The sequence below is a fragment of the Pimephales promelas genome, chromosome 3, assembly GCF_988280905.1.
Source record: "Pimephales promelas chromosome 3, fPimPro1.hap1.1, whole genome shotgun sequence".
Taxonomy (NCBI): domain Eukaryota; kingdom Metazoa; phylum Chordata; class Actinopteri; order Cypriniformes; family Leuciscidae; genus Pimephales; species Pimephales promelas.
Window position 1 is genome coordinate 24,873,932 of NC_142771.1, and position 17,309 is coordinate 24,891,240.

At 38.4% G+C, this 17,309-nt stretch overlaps 2 protein-coding genes across 3 annotated transcripts; both read left to right on the plus strand.

Annotated features, from left to right (window-relative positions):
* Positions 1-447: 447 nt before the first annotated feature.
* Positions 448-11,581, plus strand: srrm2 (serine/arginine repetitive matrix 2). 2 transcript variants are annotated; one of them, XM_039686851.2, is made up of 14 exons: positions 448-665; positions 2,300-2,554; positions 3,029-3,124; positions 3,231-3,413; positions 3,540-3,626; positions 3,710-3,775; positions 4,508-4,537; positions 4,625-4,738; positions 5,800-5,932; positions 6,451-8,375; positions 9,769-10,488; positions 10,565-10,672; positions 10,843-10,953; positions 11,052-11,581. In XM_039686851.2, the coding sequence occupies exons 2-14, from the start codon at positions 2,307-2,309 to the stop codon at positions 11,101-11,103; spliced, it is 3,873 nt and encodes a 1,290-aa protein (XP_039542785.2). In that variant the 5' UTR covers positions 448-665; positions 2,300-2,306; the 3' UTR covers positions 11,104-11,581. The 2 variants fall into 2 exon arrangements, with proteins under 2 accessions (XP_039542785.2, XP_039542786.2); XM_039686852.2 differs by having other exon boundaries at positions 2,305-2,554.
* A 626-nt stretch (positions 11,582-12,207) lies between these two features.
* Positions 12,208-16,583, plus strand: thoc6 (THO complex 6). The gene is made up of 13 exons (XM_039686875.2): positions 12,208-12,367; positions 12,616-12,707; positions 12,834-12,898; positions 13,055-13,158; positions 13,317-13,354; positions 13,788-13,836; positions 14,037-14,108; positions 15,221-15,323; positions 15,433-15,482; positions 15,609-15,671; positions 15,908-16,018; positions 16,108-16,236; positions 16,395-16,583. The coding sequence occupies exons 1-13, from the start codon at positions 12,338-12,340 to the stop codon at positions 16,473-16,475; spliced, it is 987 nt and encodes a 328-aa protein (XP_039542809.1). The 5' UTR covers positions 12,208-12,337; the 3' UTR covers positions 16,476-16,583.
* Positions 16,584-17,309: the final 726 nt, after the last annotated feature.

Consider the following 17,309-nt stretch of genomic DNA (forward strand, 5'->3'; position numbering starts at 1 on the left):
AACAATATTGGGATAATGAGATCAATGGGAAACTTAGATGCAATGCAAAATAAAGTGGTAGAAAAGGTAGAAAAAGAGGGAGAAATAAGGGAGGAAGTTACTAGACTAAAAATGCGACATAGATGTTTGAATGAAACATTAGCCTATATTTAATATCTAAGCATCCAACGGGATTGTGTGAGAAATAGTACAGGGAAAGTTAATCTGAGGCTTAAATAAGGTTAGGATGGAAAGTGGGAGTTGGGGTTCAAACTGGAGGCGGGGGGGGGGGGGGAGAAATGTTAAGAAACTAAAGGAAGTGTTTCTGTTTCAAACTACCTGATGATGGCAGTAATGCATGAAGAAGAAGAAGAAGAAGAAGAAGAAGAAGAAGAAGAAGAAGAAGAAGAAGAAGAAGAAGAAGAAGAAGAAGAAGAAGAAGAAGTGAATGGAATTGTGGGAAATGTAGTCGATAGTCATTCCCCGAAATTTCTCGCGAGGTCGACACGATGACGTCCAAATGAGCGTTACCTGTTCATTCTATCCAACGTTGCGTACATCGTTTTTATTTTTACGAAGATTATCTGATATAGAATCGTTGGGAATCCGCTAGCAGTGCCACATTTGCTCGGTCTTTGGTCTATAAAGGTTCTACTTTTGTTCTCTCCCTGAGCGGAATCACAGAGGTACGTAGCGCACACGTACCAAAAGCTTAATGGCCAGTTAGCATGCTGTACTGTAAGTGGTCCTCCTGTTAGCCCAAAGACACAGTTAGAAACAAAACAACCCAAAATTCTGTTATACAAGTTAACACTTGTGGTATTTAGCATGTGTAACAATATAAACAGTACAAGTGAAAGTGAATCAGCGGCCAGCGGTGTGAAGGAAGTATTAGCAGTAAGTTACAGGAGGCCTTGGCCTGCTGTTGGTTTAAGACTGTTCTTCATCTCATAATCGCGATACATCTCTCTGTTAAAATAAAATGAGCAGCCTACCTAGACAGCTTGTAGAGCATAATTTCGGATATTTGGAGCGTTTAACACGACTTTAATGCTCTCTTGGGAGGCTTATTGTGATTCATTGTCATAACTTTGAGCACGTTTCAACATTATTTTATCAATTGTGTAACTAGAACACACCACAGCACAAGTCTCTGTAAATAAACTACAAGTAACATTTTGGTTGTCTTGCTTATAGTATATATTGAAACGTACTGCTTTACTTTCCATACTCGTGTGGTTTCATGAGCCTAATTAAGATTTTTTTCCCCCGGCCATGTCTTAGACAACGTGCTGAATCTGTCTATTTTTTTGGCAGCACATTAACCCTCAGAGACACAAGCATTCATATGCATTTTTTTTACATGTCTTCTGTCTGTAGAAAGCCATTAAAGTTAGTTGTAAAAAAATAAAACACAAAACCCTTTGTTTAGGAAAAATTGGCTTCGGTTATAATTTGGAAAAACGTTACAAAATTTTAAATAATATTCAATATCAAACAGTAAGAATGCAGTCGTGAAAAGTAAAAAAAAAACAAAAAACTTTTAATATTAAATGCTGACAAAACTAAACTTAGGAATAATGTGTACAATTCATAGATTCCATTGTGTGTAAACCTTTTAACCTGAATACTCAGCATTATTTTTGCTAAGAACATGGTCTCTTTATGTATGTTGAAAAATGTCCAGTGAGTAGATACATAGGAATAAAATAAAAGGTTTTACATGTCAACTTACTTTGTAAATAGAATAGAATTTGTTCCTAGAATTGTGTCAGCTGACAGAGTATGCAACTTTATCCCCTCCAAAACGTTTGTTTTTTGTGATGCATTTCAGAGTGTCTGCTCCTGTTCTGGTATTATTCAATTGCTTCATGTAACCATTGCAGTTCTGCTTGGGTCTCTGAGGGTTAAATGGATAAATCAACTCAAGACTTGCTATATCAAGGCAGTGTCTTAGTTTGTTCCTTTTGTCATTTCTGTTTTTGTTGCATTGTGTTTAGTTTGTAAACAGAAACTAAAACTTAAGTTTCCTCTCTATTTAGTATTTGCATGCTTTAAGTTGTGCTACTCCTAAAATGAAATCAAGATCAATCACAATATTTTCATGGTTAAAGCTGTTTTATTCATTAATCTGTTTTATATATAGTTTTTTTTAGCAATAAGCATATGTATAATTTGTGTTATGGCTTCCACAAATGCAGAAGGCGTCTCCCAGCAGCACTCATTTATATACATTATTAATGTATCAAATGCTTTTATTCAAGGCAAAATAAAAACAAAAAGTTTTTTTTAGTTCACTGACAAGTTCTCATTTTCTCAGAGCAGAGATGTATAATGGTATCGGGCTGACCACGCCGCGAGGCAGTGGCACGAACGGCTACGTTCAGCGGAATCTCTCCAGCGTACGCGTGAAGAGGAACAGGGATGAGCGCGGAGGAGAACGGGATGAGAAAGACAGAGAGAGACTGGAGAGCCAGCTGAACAGACAACCTAATGCTGAAATCCTAGAGCATCAGAGGAAGAGACAGCTGGAGGTGAAATGTGCCGAGCTGCAGGACATGATGGAGGAGCAGGGGTAAGATGAGATCCTAATCTGAAGAGAATTTTTCATACGATTTTTTGTTAATGATTTGCACGTTGAGAATGTAGCCGGTGTATTTCCTCCCAGTGGCTTCTGAACTTTCAGTATCAAATTTAAATCAAGGAACATGTCAGTCACAACAAAAAATTTAAAAAAATTGAACTTAAACGGTAAAAGTTTCTGTACGAAATACCAAATCAGAGTATTAGAGTGATATCTGAAAGATCGTCTGACTGAAAACTCAGCTTTGCCATCACAGGAATAAATTACATTTTAAAATATATAAGAATAGTTGTTTTTAATTATAATAACATTTCACAATATTTCTGTTTTCTGCTTTTTTAACAAATAAATGTATCCTTGGTGAGCATAAAAGACTTTTCAAAAAAACATGTTTTTGTCATGATCATTCTTAAAGAGCAAAGAGATCTTAAGAGTGACCTCTGACCAGTTCTTCTTATGTGGCAGGTATTCTGCTGAGGAGATCGAAGAGAAAGTCAACACCTTTCGTTTGATGCTACAAGAAAGAGAAGAACCTGCACCTCTTCCAACAGAGAAACCAGTGTGAGTATTACTTCGGGCCATTCAAACGGACATTTCGATTTTTATTTTGGGCTTTTTCTGTGCACTGCTACTTGTTTTTTCATCCATATTTTGGACTCTTTAACAGTGTGACTGAGACGCATGCTCTGGCAGCTGCTAACCAGCAAAAAAATGACCGTTTGAGAGAAGCGTTCGGTATTAGCTCTGACTACGTTGATGGCTCATCCTTTCATCCTGACCGGAAGGAGCGAGAGAAGGAAAAGAGGGAGCAGGAGAGGCTGGAAAGAGAGAAACAGCAGCAGAAGTACCAGTGAGTACTTTATCTTTTGAGATAAAATAGCTTGATGTTCTATGAAGATGCACTTTAATTTTAGAAGTCAAAGCCTAAGTATCTAAGTGCTTACTGTTCTGTATGTTTCTCACCTTTTTCTTTCAGGATTGTTGAGTCTGATGATTCAGATTCATCTACTGAGCGAAAAAAGAGCCGGAAGAAGAAGAAAAAGAAAATCAAAGGCAGAGATAGGTAAACTGGAGAATGAAGGAGGAATTTGGAATGCTTAACATAAGTTATGAAGAGAATAATTATGAATCATTTTTCACTCTTAGCTCTGAGAGCCCCTCACCTTCCCCTCGGCGAGAGAAGAAAAAGGACAAGAGGAAGAAAAAGAAAAGGTTTCATTTAATGCTTTTAATTTAGTTCCCTTACAGTATGCTGTTGATTATTCTTCTGTTGCCCTCTAGGCAAGAAGAAATTGGCTCAAATGAATTAATACACCTATGTTTATTTTATGGCATTATTTAATTGAGTCAGTATGAAATATTAAAAATTAATTTCAGATTTTATATTAAATATATGAATGTGGGAAACTGTTCTCAAGTCTTAATTTGCTGCACGTTATTCATAAATTAGCCAGGAGAAGGTTTTTGTGGTAATAATACAAACATACTGTAATATTTTTTTTATAAATATTTGTAGACCTGGATACATTTATTTTGAGATGTGATTTATTTTTACATGTCAATTATAGCTTATAGGAATAAAATGTTTATGATTTATGTTCAGTGACAAATTTTCAATGTTAGTTAAATAAAGGTGGTGACACGGCTTACCCACTGACACATCTTGCCCCACTCTCCCCTAACACCATGTCTACACCAGACGTGAGCGACGCAACTAAAGCAAATAGTATCTGTTATAATCATTTGAGATATTTCCTACACTGGACACAGCGCAACTTTACACAACAAATTCTAATGCCTAGTCTGTTTTTGACATACTCCAAGCACTTACGCTACATCTGAACACAGAGCAAATGGATTTAATATGGTCGCTTTGTCGCGTCCGGTGTGGACACGGTAAAATTTTATTTTTATTGCTCAAATAACAAAAATCTTTGCTTTTAGGGAGGGGTCAGTGAAGAGTGACACTGAGAGGTAGGTTTACTCCTCATTGCTTGAAGTTACATGTGAACAGATGGCACGTTCTTTATTCACGTTTAATTGTTATAATGTAACTTGCAGTAGTTCGTCAGATGAAAGGGAAACATCCAAAAGAAAAAGAAAAAGGAGTGATAATGAGGCTCCTCCCAATAAGAGCCGAAAACAACAGAGTGTATCTTCCAGCCCAGCTCGCAGGTAACCTGACACTAAATAAGGCCATGTGCACACTATGTGACATGACTATTTTTTTTGTCATTTTATAGTGTGTACTAAGGGATAACTCTTTACATTGAGTTGCCTTTTATTTTTTTTCATATAGCATTTGTAAAACCTTTTCCCAAACTTTTCCCCCATTAAAGGCTATATATATTAGACATATTTGTTGATTTGTGTACTTGCGCTATCCCAAATGTTTCTAAAAATGTTTAGAGCCAGAGAAGTAAGCAGTTTTATCCAGGACACGGACCATGTCCGTGCATCACCTATATATGACATACACGCGCACACTCTCGATTTCTGGTTTGAAACACTAAAGATGCTTTAATATTTTGTGTTTTATTAGACAAGTGAGCAACTGTTTGGATGCATTCATCATCAAAAAACTAATCATTGTTAAGACAGCTCAACACCGTTAGTCTTTTTGTTTAAATCTCGTGTTCTTGATTTACAGCGAGTGCCATTTTTACCATGCCTAATTTTGTAATTTTTTACGACTAGAGGTTGTTTATTCAAAACATAGGCGTAGCTTGATGACGCCTTGATTTTATAGAATCATGATTTATTAACAATACTAAAGCAGTCGGAGTCGAACGAGGCCGCTGGAGCGATTGCTAACGAGAGAAACGCATACACATGACCGGAAGAAGCAGAAGTGGTCTGTGGCATTATAAAAGCTCCATTGCTGTCGAGCTGTGTCATGTTTCTCTCTTTACCGATCGCTCCAGCAATCCTCGTTCGACTCCAACTGCTTTCGTAATGTTAATAAATCTTTAATACCGGTCATCCATGAATATGATTTCTGCCTGAGTCCCGTGGTATTCTCCACCGGCTGTAGAGGTGAGCTACGCCTATGTTTTGAATAAACAACCTCTTGTGGTAAACAAAATTATACAGTGTGCCTTTAAATAGATTTATTGCAAATTAAATGAAAAATGAAATGCATGCTCAGTATTTGAGGCAGTCTAGTTTATCAAAATGGTCTTAATTAGTGAATGTTCATGTTTATATATATATATATGCATGCTTTTTGTTTTCAGCCAATCCCCCCAAAGAGGGAAGCAGCTGAATAAATCAGATTCTCGTCCAGATGAGGGGAGGAAAGGAAGATCCCCTGACAGGAGGCGACGCGGCCGTATTGAGGAAAGTCCAAAGAGGATGGAAGTCAGAGAGGTAATTCATTTTGTTCTTTTGGAAGTCTTTAGAAGCATATGCACTCAGTATTTGTTTAATATGATTTATTCCTTTCGCTTGGGTTAGTGAATTCAACTAGTTCAATTCTTAGATATGGTCTTACCTTACCATAAACTTGTTTATACATTATTGGTTTATTTTATTTATAATTTGTGTGTGTATATTGTTTTTCTTTTATTACACTCAATGTCAGTGTTAAATTGCAGCCAAACACATTCAGATGATGTCTTTGGCCATTGTCGCATCGTTTTTTTGGAGCACTTCACCATAAGAATTATTTTAAAATAGTATGTCAAGTTAAAAATAGCCCAACATTTAAAAATGCATCAAGAGACTTAAAGCAAGAACCTGTCATGCAAATGTTTGATGTTATTTAGGCCTTCCTTGAGCCAGATTTATCAAGTGGTTGTTCAGGCAAACCTTAAACCAGTTGATTTTTATTTTATTTTTTTTAAATTGGTTTTGGAATTTCTCTAATTCCATCTTCCTCAATTTAGAGATCACCAAGACGCTCAAGAACACCTGAGCACAACAGAAGAGACAAAGGCCAAAAACCTGAGAGAGAACAAGTGCAAGAAAAACCTCAGAGAAAGCAACACAACTCTTCATCGCCATCTCCTCCACCAAAGCAAAGGCGGGATAGACGACCACGAAGTGAAGAGCGGGTGAAACCCCTTCAGACAAGACACAACTCCTCATCTCCATCTCCACCACGTAAGCAGCAGCTAGACCGAAGGCAACGGAGCGAAGAGAGACAGAAACCCTCTCAGCGGAAAAGGCGTGATTCTTCGTCTCGCTCTCCGACTCCTAAGCTGCAGAGAGACAAGAACCAAGGGGACGATGGGAGAAAGAACAAAGGTCAAAGAAAACATGACTCATCCTCATCCCCGTCTCCTCCACGTAAAGATAGAACGAGAAGAGGACACAGTGGAGAGAAGGAAGCTTCCCTGAGGGACAGGGAAATGGAGAACCATGGGGACAGAGCAAGAGACAGACAGAGGAATAGTGATAGAGAAATAGTCCTGTCTAGTAGAAAGGATGACCAAGGACGGGAGAGTGATAAAGGCAAGGAGCGACACCGAAACCGATCTAATGACTCCATGTCTCCTGCTAAACGTTCACCTTACGCCAATGGAGGGCAAAAAGAACGAGATCGTGAACTGGAGAAGGAGCGAGCAGAACAGAGAGACAAAGACAGAAGACGAGAGGAGGAGATGAAGGAAGAGGCTCTGAGAAAAGCCAGAGAGAGCGACAGAGAAAAGGAGAGAAACCGCACCAGAAGCCAAGAGGTGTCCCGATCAGACAGAAAGTCCTCTTTTAGCTGTCAACCTGAGGACAGACGAGGTTCCAAAGGAGGTGAGCAAGAGGTTGCCAAGAAAGACAGGAAAATTGAAGAGGATAAGAGACAGGAGACGAGTCCTCAAGACCAAAAGAAGGAGAAACAGACTCAAAAGGAAAAGCCTGGCAAGAAAGACAAAGCTGCAAGTAGTAGTAGCAGTAGCAGCAGCAGCAGTAGTGACAGCAGCAGCGAGAGTGATAGTGACAGCTCCTCATCATCATCCTCATCATCCTCCTCCTCATCCTCATCATCCTCGGATGATGGAAAAAAGAAAAGTTTAAAAGGCAGCAGCACAGCCAGTAAGTTGGTTCCTAACGCTGTCATCGCTCTGGCTATTGCACGTAGAGAGAAGGAGAATCGAGGAAGGGATGGGGAGAGTGATGAAGGCAAGAAGGTGTACCCTGCCATACAAAGACAGAACTCACCTCCTGAGCCCCAGACAAAAAGGGACAACATTGATAAGAGACAACTAGATGTGGAGAGAGACCGGAGACCTGGACACTCCTCGTCTCCCTCCACAGGAACTAAAGACCGTGGAAAAGAAAGGTACACTCCCACCGAGAGTTCCAGCCCGCCTCCTTCCCCCCCTCAGAGAGGCCGGGACAAGTACACACCTTCAGAAGAACCCAAATCTCAGAGCAGAGATCGTGGAGGCGAGCGATACACCCCGTCAGAGATGGAACGAGAGTCGTCACGCCCCTCTCCTGTCAGAGGAAGAGATCGACAGAGTGACCGAAAGAAAGACATGTCGCCTTTGTCTCAGAGGGGAAAAGAAAGGAACGACGTGTCACAGGTGAAACAGACAGTAGCTCGGCCTTCACCGAAACGCACCCCACCACGACAGTACCAGGACCCACAACGTTCGTGTTCCCCCAGTCCTAGACGAGGAGCAAGAAGACCGTCCCCTCCACGAAACTCATCTCCTTTCAGAAGGGATCGCAGCCGAGAACGTCTCAGAGAACGAGAAAGGGACCGATTTAGAGCAAGGCCAGGAGACAGGGAACGAGATCGTTCCAGGGAGAGGAGAATGAGGAGCAGCAGATCCAGATCCAGGAGTCCTCGAAGACAAAGTCCTCCCTACAGGTTAGTCAGATTTAATGTTTAGCTTTTCTAAAAAAAAAAAAATAAAAAAAAAAAAAACACGGTAAAGTAGTCGCAGTAGGCAATATGGAAATGGGTTGAGTGATGTTGCAGTGTGACATATTTCAAAATGGCAATTTTTATATGGAGCTGAATTATAGAAAATGACATTAGAAAGATGGCAGCATCATTATTTTATCTTTACACAGACTCGGTCTATTAGAAAAATCTGTTGAACTTTGAATTTAGCAATCCTTGTTGCATTATATCATGGTGACAGGAGAAAGCACTTTTCACAAATTAAGAAATTATTAATGTACCTTTATTTATTCACATAATAGTAATAATCCCAACAACTTGATTTGAGAGTCTATAAATGTATTAATAATTAGGATTTTTTTTTTTTTTTAAATGTGAAATCAGTGATTCCGTAAAATATGCCCTTTTGCAGTGGATACTACTTGGTCTATGACCATGCTTCACATTTTACAAGGAGAAATTCCAATACTTCCACTACAGTCCTGGTGAGACAAATCTTGGTTTATTGAATGCAAATTATAAAGTGTGGGGAGAGCAACCACACTGCCCTAAGAGACATGAAACTTTACATGCATGTAGTTATAATCCTGTATTTGACCTCTCGGTAGCTTCAGAAGCAGTTGGAATGAACAATATCCCTTTTTACAGATTTCCCTGAAACACTATTAAACTGAATACACTATTTAGAGCAAGTTAATGCCTCAACTGTAATTCTGACACTTAGACAGGTAAGTTCTATGCAGTTGTTTTGATTTTATTTATGAGGGAAATTATTTATTCCTGTGACAAAGCTGGATTTTCAGCATCATTACTTCAGTCTTCCTTAGTCACATGATCCTTCAGAAATGTTAGTTGGGTTGTTTGTTGGCTGTATGAGACTAAATCCGTTAAGATAGATTAACATAAGAATAGCATACAGATCATATTCTAACATTTCATCGTGTTGAACTAAATAACATTGATTAGTTTTATGTACATTTGCTCACCTGTCCAATAAAGTAACATGCAACACTCACGCGGTCCAAAATGTATGAACAAAACAACAGCAGCATGAGCGTCCTGCTAGGCATAACGGGCATAAACCAGTTGTCGACGTCTGTCGCCATGGTAACTATTGCTGTACAAGATCAAACCTGGCGGAAACTGGGGGTAATGCGGATATGACCGCTGTAACAAAGTATGAAAGTCTTTCAAAAAGAAATACTTACTGATATAAAATGTATTTATTATTATTTAGATGAATCCATTAGGAGTTTTTGAGCTTCACTGTAATTAGCAGAGTTTTAAATGAAGTTTATAATAACAAAAATATATTGTAGGTACGGTTATTACAAAACTTTTCTTTCTCTACACCTAGGTTTCGTCGTTCACCCTCTCCAGTACGTCGGCGCAGAAATAGTCGTTCGCTGTCAAGAGAAAGAGAAAGGGGGAGAGAGCAGGAGAGGAGGAATCGAGAGCGAGAGAGGCAGCGTGAACAGGAGAAAGAGAGAGAACGTGAGCAAGAACAAAGAAGGAGGGCTCCGCCCAAGGATCCCACTCCTCCTCGCCATTCATCTTCATCATCCTCATCATCCAGTTCGACCTCTTCAACCTCACCCTCTCCTCAAAGACAGACGAAGGGGTTAAAGTCAACAGATGCAGATAAAAAGAGATCCAGGGAAATTGATGAACGGACAAGCAATAAGCAACCAGAAAGGAACTCCAAACATCCATCTCCCTCCCCTCATCGTGAGACCCGTCTCCCTTCTAATCAATCGCATCATCGCTCTCACTCCCGTGAACTTGCTGCCCGTTCTAGATCACCAACGACCAACCAATCACAAAGCAGGGATCCACCTGGTGACCGATTAAGAGGCCAGGCCCCGTCGTCTGTCCATGAGCGGCACCACGAGCCATCAATGAAAGGAAAGACTGCAGTGAACGGGAAACCAGAGAAGGAGAGCTCTGGCCAACAGAAGAAGCAGAGAAGCAGCTCAAGTTCTTCATCTTCCTCATCATCATCATCCTCGTCATCATCATCATCATCCTCCTCCTCTTCATCAGACAGCTCAGACACTGAAACAGAGAAAGTAAAAGGGTAAGTTCATAGTCATTCAGCGTTTATGTAGTTCAGTTTAATGGATGGAACTTAATTTTAATGTTTGTTTTTCCAGGGGTGTTAAAGCAAGTACAAATAGAGATGCTGGTAAGATGGCAAAAAGCAAAGCTGCTTCATCATCATCATCGTCCTCATCAGAAAGTGAGCAAGAAAAGAAGAAAAGGTAGAATATTTTTCCTGTTTTATTAATTGTTGTTTTATTGCTCTGCTAAAGGAATAATGGATTTTCCACCTCGAGTCAACAACAGGGAGTCAAAATTGACTTTACTTTCAGTTTATGAGCATGATCCAGCAGGGCAATGTTTTAATTTTTTTTTTTTTTAAACTATGCAGTCCTCCACGGCCCAAAAGAGTGCCAGCAGACTCATTGAGAGACTCTAGGTCACTCAGTTACTCCCCTCCAGCGAGGCAACGAAGACCTGCACATTCTCCACCCTCTCGACGGTCAGTTCTGACGGTCAATCCTATGTATTTCAGCACATACTATAATTTTCAACTGTTGCTATTACTAATATTGATCTACATCTGTTTTCCATCAACAGTGCAAGCAGGAAGTCAAGAAGCAGATCTCCAGACAGTCGACGGAGGAAATGAGTGAATAATTGCTCACTTCTTTTGTTTTTCTGGACTCTCCTTTCTGACTCTCACTGGACTGGATCATCTCAGTATCTCATGGATGAGACTAGAAATGTGACTAGTTGTAATGGTGATATTTTCACCATTATTAGAGGAAGTTCTATTGAAACTTGGTTATTTGTAATTCATCCCAAAAGGGAGGATTTATTTTTATCTTTATTATGCTGTAATTAATGCAAGGAGGCCAGCTGAGACACTGAAGCTGTCATCAACCATTGCTCTGTGCCAACAGATGCTATTTGTATGCATACACATACACACAGGATCACACATGTTCAGTGGTTTTCTGTCTGCTACATTGTTCTGAATGTAGATAAACTTATGTAATTTGGTGATCAGAATGGACAATATTCTGTTCCTGCATATGTGGACCGCGTCTGTTCCTTTGTTTATTTGTTGGAAAAAGAATTGTGAATAATAAAATGGCAGTAGAATATTCTTGTCTGAAATTTTAGTTTGTGGGACTGAAGGAGAAGTGGATACCAAATACACAGCAATATATTCTTTAAAGGTGTGTCCAATTTAATGAATGCTTTCAGTCGGTTTTCTCAGATAAAGAGGTGGCCCTGCCCCAATCTCACACCTTTTTTAGAGTTATTGTTATTATAGGAGATGTTCAAATAAACATATCAGTGTTTTTAAAGTGTGACTTTATTTTTATGCTTTGAGAAATTCAACCTACCAATTGAATTATAGCTGTTTAAAGTCAGTTCAGATGTCAAATTAAATGAGTATTGGAGAAAGTCTTAAAATGAAATTTGACATGGTAATTTTCCTCCCACAGTACTAAATTGTGGTCATCAACATCAACCGCTACCTATACATACATATCCCACGGTAACCAGCATTTTTTTTTTTTTGGTCATTTATTTTGATGATTGATAAACATTTTATTTTATTAAATGCTAAAAAAAAAAAAAAAACATTAACAATTCTTATCATATAATACAACAACACTCCAGCGTCTCTCAGTCCGTTCAGTCCAGATCAAGTGCCAGCCACATAGACGATAAAAAAGCATGGTAAAAAGCCACCAGCTTTTGGTAACTGTTGTAGCTGCTCTGTCTGGAGGTTGTTGTAAATTGCGTCATATTTACGCGACGTTTTTTGAACGAACTGCACCTATGAGCAGCACTAGTAATACGAAAAGTCTTTGTATAGAAAATTAAACGAGCATTTTCAAGTTGCTTTAATGAACTCCCGGAAGATGGGTCCAGTTGAAGTAAGTGATACGACCAGGACCATATTAAATTTATTGAATAAGAAGCCAGCTTTGATAATTATTAAATCACTCGAACTGTAGCCTAGGAAACATCTTTCAGCCTAGATCGTAGTACATTGATGCTCACCACCAGTTTTCACAAATGTATCACACACAGTTTTACATCCAGACGATTACATTTGTGCACCTATATGTTTATAAGATATTGTCAACAGTGTTCGTGACACATGTTTAAAATCTCTCTCCAGCTCCTCCATATGTCCGTGTTCTCGCAGAGTTTCTCTCCCTGCGGTCGTTTCCTTGCAGCGGGCAATAACTATGGAGAGATCGCAGTGTTCAGGTGAGGTTAAACATGCAGTTTAAGTGGCGTTAGTCAATATGTTTGTTGATGTACGTTATACGGTGATTGTATTGATTTTGAATGCCTATTGACGTGTTCTTTTAGTAACTAGTCTTGTTCTTACAGTCTCTCGGCTGCGCTGAGTCCAGATGCATCAGAGGGGAGTCAGAAGCCCTTCCTAAACTTCACTGGTTAGACTTTATTTATAACGGATCATTTTTTACCTTCACTACATGTGCCCTAGATTATCTAAATCTCAACCATTACCTAGAGTATATGGTTCAGGGAATATTTGATCCTTATAATATTGCAATATTAACAAGTGAAAGGGTTTTTAATTGTTTCAGCTCATGACGGTCCAGTGTTCTCTCTACTCTCCACGGACACTCATCTTCTGAGTGCTGGGAATGGTGAGATCAGTGCCTGGAGTTGGGCAGAGCTCATCAAAAAAGTAAGAGTCTTTAATTTTTTTGTTTTTTTAGTTGAAAAAAAAAAACAAACGCTTATTCCCTTTTATAGTTTTGCTTTGTGCATATGGATACGGACACTGTAAAAACAGTAATATTTGCAGAAAATACCTCAGCGCATCTTCTATTTATGTCTCCGCAGAGCACCAAAGCTGCATGGACGAGGAAACCCAATTATGAGTGAGAGACTGTCAATGATTATCATTCTGATTTGCATATACTGCTAACACTTTACAATAAGGTTCAGTTAGTTATCAATAGTTAATGCATTAATAAATATTAACTAACAATGAGCAATACAATTTTTTTAATATTTATTCATTTTTGTTGACATTAGTTAATAAATAAAAAACAATTGTTCATTTTTAGCTCAGGTCCATTAAATAACATGAACAGATAACTTTTGATTTTAATAATGTATTGGTAAATGTTGACATTAAAATGAACTGAAATGTTTTAAAGTATTTTTCATTGTAAGGTCATGTTAACTAATGTAGTTAACATTGTATAATTCATACATTCAAGACTAGAGTGCCTGCTAATTTTGTTTTATGACTTTCATTTTTGTGTGAATATCACCTCAAATGTTCGTTCAATGTCTCATTCTATTCAGGACTAGTCTTGAAATTCCAGAGATCAATGCAATGATCATTAACCCGAAGGTTTGTTCTTGAACTATTTGTTTTGTTTATCCCTAATACAAGCTTTTTTATGTAATCATATATTGTAGTTAACGGTTCTGTTTAAACGAGAGTGTTTGACAAAACATTAATTTATGTTACTACATTACCACAAGTTCATTTATATATTTGTTTATGTATATGCATAGTTTGGCAATTTGATCCCTGTTATTTTTTTGCAGGACAACGGCTTGATAGTTGGAGGCGGCGACAATAACATTCACATCATGGACATGGAGACAGGCGTCTTTAAGGTCAGTTAGACTGCAGGGACCATATTTGATGTATTTATCTTATGTCACGTAAACCTGTTACGATCTGCGATTGAGCATACATCAGTACCTACGTATACGTATGTTATATACTGGAAGTAAACAACAGATTCACGTGTGTTAGGGTACGACATGTTGGAATTAAGTCGAGCTAAAGACAGTCTACTGTCTCCTCGTAAATATATATTATACAAAGATAGCAACACTTCACATGGTGTCAGAAGTGAACCGACATGGCACATTGTCTCGAGGGACTGGCCCGATTGAAAACAACGCTTCTCCAGGTACCGAGTAGCAACAAAGTTTAACTAAGAGCCGATGTCCAGGTCAGCGCATTGATTTATTCTATGGGCCCAGAGAAATCATTCGTCTTGGAGGATGACGAGGAAGAGGACCTTGACCATCAAATTCTGCATGAACTTGCAGCTCACTGTGACTTTCATGAGAAGGAGGAAGTAAGATATGGATTAGTCATAGGGATTTAAGACAAAGATCTATCTTTCATTGAAGCTACAAATGACAAGTGACCTCTCTCAGAAAAAGGCAGTTGACTTTGCCAGGCACTCTGAGCTAGTGAATCAACAGAACAGCGAGGCTGGCACATCAGGGCTTATAAAAGTAAGTGGAAAAACACACCGCACGAGGCAACAGGAGGAAGAAAAGAAAATGGAAGGCAAAACTGTTGAAGATGTGCATGCAAAAGACAAATGCCCAGCTAAAGAGAGAGAATGTAATAAATGCCACAAAATTGGTCACTTTGCAGACAAATGCAAAACCAGAATGACATAGGAAGTAACTGAAGAAATTGACAGCTTATTCTTGAGGTCAATAGATGAGACTACAGCCAAGAATGGCCATTTTAAATGTCGTAAATTTTATAATTGTTTAAATTTCATGATTTCAATTAATTGGACTGCCTTTTGATTTCCAAAAATGTTAAACAATGTATCTGTAACACGCTTGTTCCGCGACACTTGTAGTTTCGGGGGGTAAAATCCTTGGGAAACACTGTTGCATGTTCAGCTTTTTAAATAAATATATTACACAGTTGGATGCCATTCATTTTCCTTCCCTTTGTGTTGTTTGTTCTGCAGTCTGTACTGAAGGGCCACACTGACTACATCCACTGCCTGTGCTTTAAAGAAAGGGAAGGGGAGATACTCTCTGGTGGAGAGGATGGTGCTGTGAGGATATGGGGTTAGTGAATGACACAGCACTGTATCTATATCCCTTAATCATCTTTGGTGAAAATGAAACCTGGGATAGAGAAACATTTTGTAATAAGAGTATAAACTTCCTCCCCCAGACTCAAGAACAAATCGGCCAGTTCACTGTATTGAAGTTTTCAAATATGAGGTAAGACACCCCTACTTAGAAAGAATAAACGAATAAGCTGACACAATGCATTCATGACTCATAAAATAAAAAATACAGCACTGAAATTCCACCATCTCTCATTTTTGTTCTGGAATGGCGGGTCAGGAATGCGCACGCCCCCAGTTTGGGAAGTGGATTAGCTGTCTTGCTACAGACTCTGATTGGATGGTAAGATGGACATATGATTGGTTGGCAGGGACAGTTAAACTATTGTCTCAGGTTATATTTTCTTGTTTATCTCATGTCCAGTATATCTGCATTTTTTTATGAATAGACAGGCTTGTTTTTAAATATCAGTTATTATCTGCATGGTGTTCTGCTCTCATGGAATGCCCCTCAATATATTTTAAGATGGAATGGAATAATGCCCCTATTATTATGAAATCTTATCTATTTCCTCTCAGCTCTGTGGTGGAGGCCCATCACTCTCTTTATGGCACCTCCGATCCATGTCCCCCACCTCTGTCTTCCCTTTGCCTGGATGTCAAAGAGAAGCTGTCTTTTACCAGGACATGGTGAGGAAAAAAACAATCATACATACATATACTGTATATATAGTCACAGCCCGTCACAAATATATATCTCGTGTTGTGGTTGTGTTTAGATCATGTCAGTTGGTGAGGGTCCAAATGTGTCCCACTGTTTACATGGAGGTACAGTGAAAGCTCAGATTCCCTGCTCTCCTTCATCACTCAACACACTGGCTCTCAATCTCAAAAACATTGAACATAGGGTAGGTGTACCTGTAATTCACATTGTCAGATGTATCCATTTTTATAGGTGCTACAAATTGTAGCAATACCTATATATTTTTTTCTTTACTGGCTGTGTGTGAAAGTTAAGACTTGTGAATGGAAAGATTGTAACCTTTACCCAATATTCATCTTTCAGGTTATGACAGTAGGGGGCAGCAGTCACCAAATTGATGTGTTCACCAACTTCAGTTACAGAGCCTTTTCTCTGTCATTCTGATCACCAACACTTCTTTGAGTTTGAATTGAATTTTGTGAAAAAATTCTTGATGTATGGTTTACTTGACTTTTTAAAACAAATAATAATAATAAACTATTTTGGTTATTATTCAGTTAAAATGTGTTTTGCTTTCACACAATGTGTTTTTGGTAAAACTTTACAATAAGGTTACATTAGTTAACTACTTTAGTTAACATGAACTAAGAATTTAAAAAAAACTCTAACATTATTTTAGTTAATGTTAATTTCATAATTTACTAATGCATTATTAAAATCAAATGTTGTATTAGTTAACATTAGTAAATCCTATGTGAACTAACATTAACAAATAATGAACAGCTGGATTTGTATTAACTAACATTAACAAAGATGAACAAATACTGTAACAAATGTATTGATCATTGTTATTTCATGTTACCAAATAAGACCTTATTCTAAAGTGTTAACATGTTTTTTGTACAACACTAATATTGTCAAATATATAAAGTATGGTATAACACATGTACAGTACTCTGTAAAAGTCTTTGGCACATTATGGTTTTAAGCCAGTTATTTATATCTTTTGCTCTAGTGTGCAAGTAGGAAATATCAGTTTACATTTCCAAACATTCCTTTTGCCATTAATTGTAATAATCCAGTGAGATTTGTGTATCCACAAGGAGTCTGAAAGCAGCTGGAGCTCCACACAGAGATCTGATCTCACCATCATCGAGTCTGTCTGTGATTACAGAAGAACTGCGGCAACATCTCTGAGATGCTTGAAGAAACCTGCCTGCAAAGTTACCTAAAAATCAATGTGCAAGTGTACTAGGACAAAAGCTCTTAACATAAGAT